The 7,102-nt window shown below is 34.7% G+C and overlaps 1 protein-coding gene across 1 annotated transcript; it reads left to right on the top strand.

The window, feature by feature from the left end:
- The first annotated feature begins 544 nt into the window (after nt 1-544).
- LOC143569995 (CBS domain-containing protein CBSX5-like) lies at nt 545-2,542 on the top strand. The gene is made up of 2 exons (XM_077055767.1): nt 545-908; nt 1,694-2,542. The coding sequence occupies exons 1-2, from the start codon at nt 562-564 to the stop codon at nt 2,538-2,540; spliced, it is 1,194 nt and encodes a 397-aa protein (XP_076911882.1). The 5' UTR covers nt 545-561; the 3' UTR covers nt 2,541-2,542.
- The last annotated feature ends 4,560 nt before the right edge of the window (nt 2,543-7,102 follow it).

The following is a 7,102-nucleotide window of genomic DNA, read 5'->3' as shown; positions in this document are numbered from 1 at the left end:
GGACCACCCCCAGTCCCCAAGAAGTTGCGCCCCTGTGTGTCATTTTGGTGGATTATGGCAATAAAATATTTTAGCCAGGCCTTACAATGTTGTCAGTTCGAATCCTGAGCCCAACCGGGTTTTCGTCCCATCGTGTGCTACGCTTTTGTGGTGGCACAACGACTGTCAAGTGGAAGTCAGTGGTATGGTTTCCCGTGGAAACACCCAAACCAAAATTATGAAAGTCGGTGTGGGGCCCAGTTAAGACAACCTAGTATAGTCAAAGTAAGACAACGAGACTCTCCAAATTAAAGAGTGCAGTGATCTAACACAAAAAAAAAATAATAAAAAAGAATAGTTGTTCCAAAAAAAGAAGAAAAAGTAATGCATTTTTTATATATAAAAAAATACCATTTCTTAACACCAATATAAAAAAAATCATCTAATTAATTATTAAATAATGAAACCATGCCTATATATACACATGCTTCATTTCACACATCAATATCCAAATCCACACACTCTCATATTACCTTTGTCCCCAAAACCCCCTAACCAAAAACCTTTTACTTTTATTTGTGTATGGCAACTCGTTTATTAGCACATGAGGTAGCTGACCTCTGTCTCGGCAAGCCACCCTTGAAATCACTCTCCATTTCCGCCACGGTCCGCCACGCCTTAACCGCACTTAAGTCGACCGACGACACCCATATCAGCATTTGGACTTGCACCCACCACCCCAACACCATCAAGGACGAAACCCACATCTCTAATTGCCGCTGTATAGGCAAAATTTGCATGGTTGATATTATTTGTTACTTATGTAAACCCGATACCATCGCGGATCCGGCTCAGGCTCTTGATTCTCCGGTGTCTGTTTTGTTGGCAACTGATTGTGTTACCGTGAGACATGTGGAGCCCTCCACATGGTATGTACTTTAAGTTCAGTTGTTCATCATATTATTAACCGAGCCGTTTTAACCAATAATTTTCAAAATTGACTGTTCGTGGTCAAGACGGTCTTAACGACTATTCTGACCAATAATTTTTAAAATCCGACTACGTTTAGTTAAAATACCATCTAAGTGTTTTGTGGACGTTTTTTCTATTTATTGTCTGTAAGTTAATTTTGTTTCAATTTTTTTATTTCAATTGAGTGCAAGAAAAAAATAAAAAATAATATAATAATATTAAATAGTTTCAATTTTCACAAACTTAGTTTCAAACAACCGTTCACACCACACAAAGGCGGATTTTGACAAAGTCAAAAAAAGTGATTTTTTTTTTATTTATTGATTAGAACAGTCTTTTGGATAATACTTTCTATTTTCGGTTAACACTTAATTAATTTCACACCATCAAACGACAATTCACAGTACACTCAGACGATCGTTTTGACCATAAAAAATCAAACTTTAAAAATTATTGATTATAATAGTCGTTTAAGCAATATCTGAATGTCGGTTCTGATCATAAATGGGGTTAATATTTGAAACTTATTACTTCATTAGCTAGAACGACCATTCTGACCATAAAAAATTAAACTTTGAAACATTTTTTTTGACAAAACAGGGCTTATATCCAGACGCCCATTTAAAACGACTAGATTAAAGATTAAATGTCATGTATGAATGATACTTAAATTTAATTTCCGTTTATGTTTTTCGTTTTTATTAATTAAATTTAATTTCAATTTTTTTTCTTAATTTTGCAGTTTAGTGGAAGCAATTGATATGATAATCAACGGAGCTCAAAATTTGGTAGTACCAATAAGCAGCCGAATCACAATAACCTCAAAACGGAAAAACACCCCGACCTATGACGGAATATCACTTACGTCAACCACCCACGCCAACGGCGTGGAATTCTGTTGGCTGACGCAAGATGACGTCATCCGATTCTTACTAACCTCAATAGCCCTTTTTACCCCTACCGCCGCCTACTCCGTCACCTCCCTCGGGATCATCGATCCCGACATCCTCACCGTCAACTACCACTCGCCGGCGGCCACCGCCGTCGACGCCATCATGACGTCACTTTCCGACCAAACCTCCGTCGCCGTCACCGACGACGACAGAACCCTGATCGGAGAAATATCTCCGTTAACGTTAGCGTACACCGACGAGACCGCTGCCGCGGCGATCGCCACGCTCTCCGCCGGCGATCTCATGGCGTACATCGACTGCGGCGGCCCGCCGGAGGATATTCTCCGGCTGGTCGAAATCCGGTTAAAACACCGGAATTTGATCGGAATGTTGAATGAATTTAATAATATTAATAGTAATTTATTTTCGTCGTCGGACGACGAATGTTCGCCGGCGCCGGCGAAGTTTTCCGGGAGGTATAGTCGGTCAAGTAGTTACTCGGCTCGGGTTACGAGAATGGCTGAGGCGATAGTGTGTTATCCTGGGAGCTCGTTGGTGGCGGTTATGATACAGGCGATTGCGCACCGAGTGAGCTATGTTTGGGTGATTGAGGAGGATTGTAGCGTCGTCGGTATCGTTCGGTTTTCGGGTATGTTAGAGGTTTTCCGGGAGCATTTAGAGAGGATGATGAATTAAGATTAAGAGAAAGGTTAATTAAGTTTTGTAATGTGATTAAGGGGGTTTTTGTTTGTGATTATTTGTGTAATAAATGGTTTGCGGTTTTGTATAAAGGTGAATCGTGTTTGGTTGATGAGTTGAATATGTGAATTTGGATCCGAACGACGTGTTTGCTTATGTCGGGCTAGAACCCAGAACTTTTTGTTAAAAGACTATTCCTTTGTCAAGTAAGCAAGCTTTATCATGGCTGATTGAGTTTTTTTTTTTTAAATTTAGTTTGAGATTAGATATTAACAACAGCGGCGAAGTTTGGACGAGTTCGTCGGGAAAGGGGGGCTCAAAATGTATCTTTTTAAAAAAAATAAAAAACGGGGGGGGGGGGGGGAGTTCGGATTTTCAATCGGAAAACAATAAAGTTACACCACGTATATAAAAATTTATGACGAAAACGAGTATATATACACTGATACGAAAAAAACAGGGGGGGGGACCGAGTTTATATTTTCAGTCAGAAAACGATAAAGTTACACTATGTATATAAATTTTCTGACGAAAACGAATAAATTTACACATTATGCGAAAAAACAGTGGGGGACTGAGCCATGTAACCTTTGCCCTCTATTAACACTTTTTTTAGAAAAGTAAAGTATGAAGTTTTAAATATTAACACTTTTGATCTGCTTCTTCAAAATCTGAAGAATAGAAGCTTTTAAAAAAAGTTCCTTAAATTTAAGCTATTTTAATAATACAAGTTGTATTTATATATTCATATCTACTGGTTTTTGTTATTTAATATCACTTTTGTCACGTTATAACAATTTGACGTGTAGTTTAATCAAAATTCGTTTTGACAACTCCAGTCTCTGCGTATAAACATGGGTCTTATTTTAATAGTTACAAAATTCAAGGTTATATGTATAATAAATATCAAAAAAAGTATGTAAAGAAAATAAATAGTTCAAAATATTAAACACATTAAATGGGTCGAACGAAAATTTGTTAAAAATGTGTCTAGATGTTTATAAACTTTCTAATTAATTTATTTTTATTTATTTATAAACTTGATTACAGAATAAAATATGAAAAGTAGTGATTACATCGAAACAGGTGGCAAACGAGCAACAAGTTACGCCGCTACCCTTTTATAAATTAGAAAACTCAATTTTTTAAAAACCACATTGGCTGATATTTGAGTCATAACATTATTATGCATGACCAGTTGAACTCGGCTAAGTAACTCCACAGCTTCATGAGCGAAGAAACCAAAAGTGTCGAAAGCAAAAAGAATATATACATGTTGGTTGTCAAGACACGTTTTATCACGTTTAGTCACTTTGCATGAAACAGTTTGACCAACTGTGAAACTACTACTCCTTAAGGCCACTAGAGTGGAAATCCCTGTTAGATCCACACATGTATGTTTTTCTCTTATTCATCCAAACACCAAAATATTAGCCGGCCAAAGAGACGATCTTCCCTCAAACGGGTCAACCAGGAAATTCACATGTGCTTCATTCTTAACAAAAATTTCAGTCCGCCTAAATATGTCAAATAGCATAACCCTAACTAGATCGTGCCGGTACTTGAACGCAGGGAACGTTTTATTTTAGTAACGTAGATATAAAACTGTATAACATCATTGTTTTTTCATCCTTATTCAAAGTGCTAGACACGTAGTCACGTACTACGTCTATAAGGCCGACTGGTGGGGATACCAGGCCACCACATACGTGGTCAACAGGGACGTAGCGAACATCGTCTTCTCATCTTTGCCTTTGCCATAAAATTACACTTCCTATACAAACTTTTCTTCCTCATTTCTAAAAAATTTCTACAATGAATCCAAACAACTCACAAAACCCGTTCGGCATTGTTTTCCCTAATCCCTATTATTGTATTTTTCACCCTATGTCTACATTTCTAGTTTTAAAAATATCAAAGATTGCTTGGCTAATTATTTTATTTAGTAGGTATGTGGTGACCGGTTCAGGAGCCCACTAAATATATGTAAACTTGTCTCTTATACTTAGAACTATTATTATATATCTAATTTTTTTAACTAAAATGATGAAATTAGCAAGAAGAAAAAGGGTTACAGCTAACAACATAAAAGCGAGCTTGACCCTTATATATTTTGGGAAAGTGACACAATGTTTTCTTTTTTCCAATGTCGACATGCGCCATACACTTTTTATGTGTCACATTCACAAGTTATATAAAAACGTTTATATTTAAAAGAACAATGCAATCATGCAACTAGCCATTATATACGCGAAATCTAGTCGGGTATTAGTCCTTTACTCGTGTATCAAACTATACACCCTTTAACATATACATACATATATTATATATACGTCATGTACACAATCAAAAATCACGTGCCATATTTTAGTTATGTATAGTTAGAAACCGTATTTATTCAAGGTTTTCTTTTACTCTTTCCTCTATAAAAAATAAAAGAATTTAAGAGGAAAAGACGGTAAACCGCGTGTCATTGTTTTAGTTGCGAACATTTATAAGTTAGCTGGCCGAATTTTTATTTTTTTTAAAGGTTGATCGGGAATTCAGATTGACAGATTTGGGTGGTTTAATGGTTTTATCGATTTAAACCAAAATATAAGTATATAACACTCTTAGTCAAGATTTAGATGATTTGATTAATGGTTAAAAGGCTTGGTATAATTTAATAACGGGATTTCATCATAATTCATTATATGAGCATTCTCAGCTCATTCCCTATAAATATGTGAGGTGGATTTGTATATTATATGGTATAGTTATGAGTGGTTGTAAGTAGAGGAGAAAGAAAATGTTATATGGGAAAGTTAAATTTAAGGTTTCACTATTTATACCATATATTTTTTTAATATATTCTAAAAGTGGTTGTGAGTGAATGAAAGAGAAAAGATAATGATAAAGATATAAAATGTATTATTTAATTAAATAGGAGAAAGATAAAATAGTGATTTTTAGTGTAATTATCTATAATACATATAAACGAAAACCCAAAAATCCTATATGTCGCGATGTAGTAGCTCCCGCATTTTATGGAAGCCACCAGATTTCTTGATTTTTAAATAAAGATCTCTCATTGATTTAACCCAAATTCATAGGTATGAGTCTTACCAAAACTAGATAGCTCTTAAACGGGTTATAAAATCTCATTAAATTAAAAATTAATCTTACCAATTATTTGATATGAAAATCCTACAAAATAAGAATATACTAAAATTTAATATCCAATTTAAAAAGAAAAAGATATTATTTATAATTAATAAACAATTTTATAGTAAAAAACATAAGCGGGTCATGGGTCACCAAATCCAAATAACTTTTAAACGGGTTATAACATATCATTTATTTATGAAAGCCTTTTATCATCAAACCCTAAGTATATTATTAACTTTCTTACAATAAAGAAAATTAAAATCCAAAAAATAAATATTAAAAAACGAAAAATGTAAAACAACCATTCTCTCAAGCCATCAGATTACTTTATTTGTAAATGAAGGTTTCTCACGCATTTATTGACCCGAATTCATCGGTAAAGGTCTCACCAAACCCAGATAGCTCTTAAACGGGTTATAACATCTCATTATATTAAAAAATAATCTCATCAAATATTTGATATGAAAATCCTATAAAATAGGAATATACTAAAAATTAATATCCTATTTTATTTTAAAAAAAGATATTATTTATAATTAAGAAATAATTTTATAATAAAAAAATAAACGGGTAATGTGTATCACCAAACCCAGATAACTTTTAAACCGGATTATGACATATCATTTATTTGTGAAACCATTTCATCATCAAACCTCAAGTATATTAATTATTAACTTTCTTACAATAAATAAAATTAAAATCCAAAGATACATATATAAATATTAAAAACGAATAATGTAAAACAACCCCCGTGATACGGGGAATAAAATCTAGTATGATATATATGAATATATGGTAGAGAACAGGTTGGGAATTCTCTAAGTACCAATCCTTATTTAAAGGGCTTTTAACACCCATGTATTTTTTTTAAAAAAATACACAGGGTTATCAGGGCCTTTTTTCATCATCATCATCATCATCATCATCATCATCATCATCGTACTCAGTATATCCCACCAATAGCAAAGCTATGGTAGGGTCTGAGGAGGGTAAGATGTAGACAGCCTTACCTCTACCCTATAAGGATAGAGAGGCTGCTTTCGGTGAGACCCCCGGCTCGATAGTAGTTTTGCATCAAGCCTTGGACATAAGACACATAGCACTCAATCATCGGGACACCGGCTGATCGGTGCATGTACCCTTGTCTTTCGGCTATCAACGCCACTACATGATGCCTGATTAACCGTCCGTCACTTTTAACGTTATTTTCACGAGATTAGTAAAATGACGTCAAAATTAGTGCAATTTCACTTTTGCCCACCCGAGGATATCAGGGCCTTTTTTATCTTTTCTATTTGTAATTTGGTGAACTTACACAGGTTTCTCCTGATGAACAAAGATAAAGCAAAAAATTTCCAAGCTATACATTTGGTCTCAGTATGGTGTGTGTGGAAGAAGAGGAACCCGCTAGT

The sequence above is a fragment of the Bidens hawaiensis genome, unplaced genomic scaffold, assembly GCF_021521415.1.
Source record: "Bidens hawaiensis isolate Kalapana, Puna unplaced genomic scaffold, B.hawaiensis_p1.1 tig00024811_1, whole genome shotgun sequence".
NCBI classification, from domain to species: domain Eukaryota; kingdom Viridiplantae; phylum Streptophyta; class Magnoliopsida; order Asterales; family Asteraceae; genus Bidens; species Bidens hawaiensis.
The sequence above is the reverse complement of the archived record's forward strand: the minus strand, read 5'-3'. Positions and strand labels throughout refer to the sequence as shown.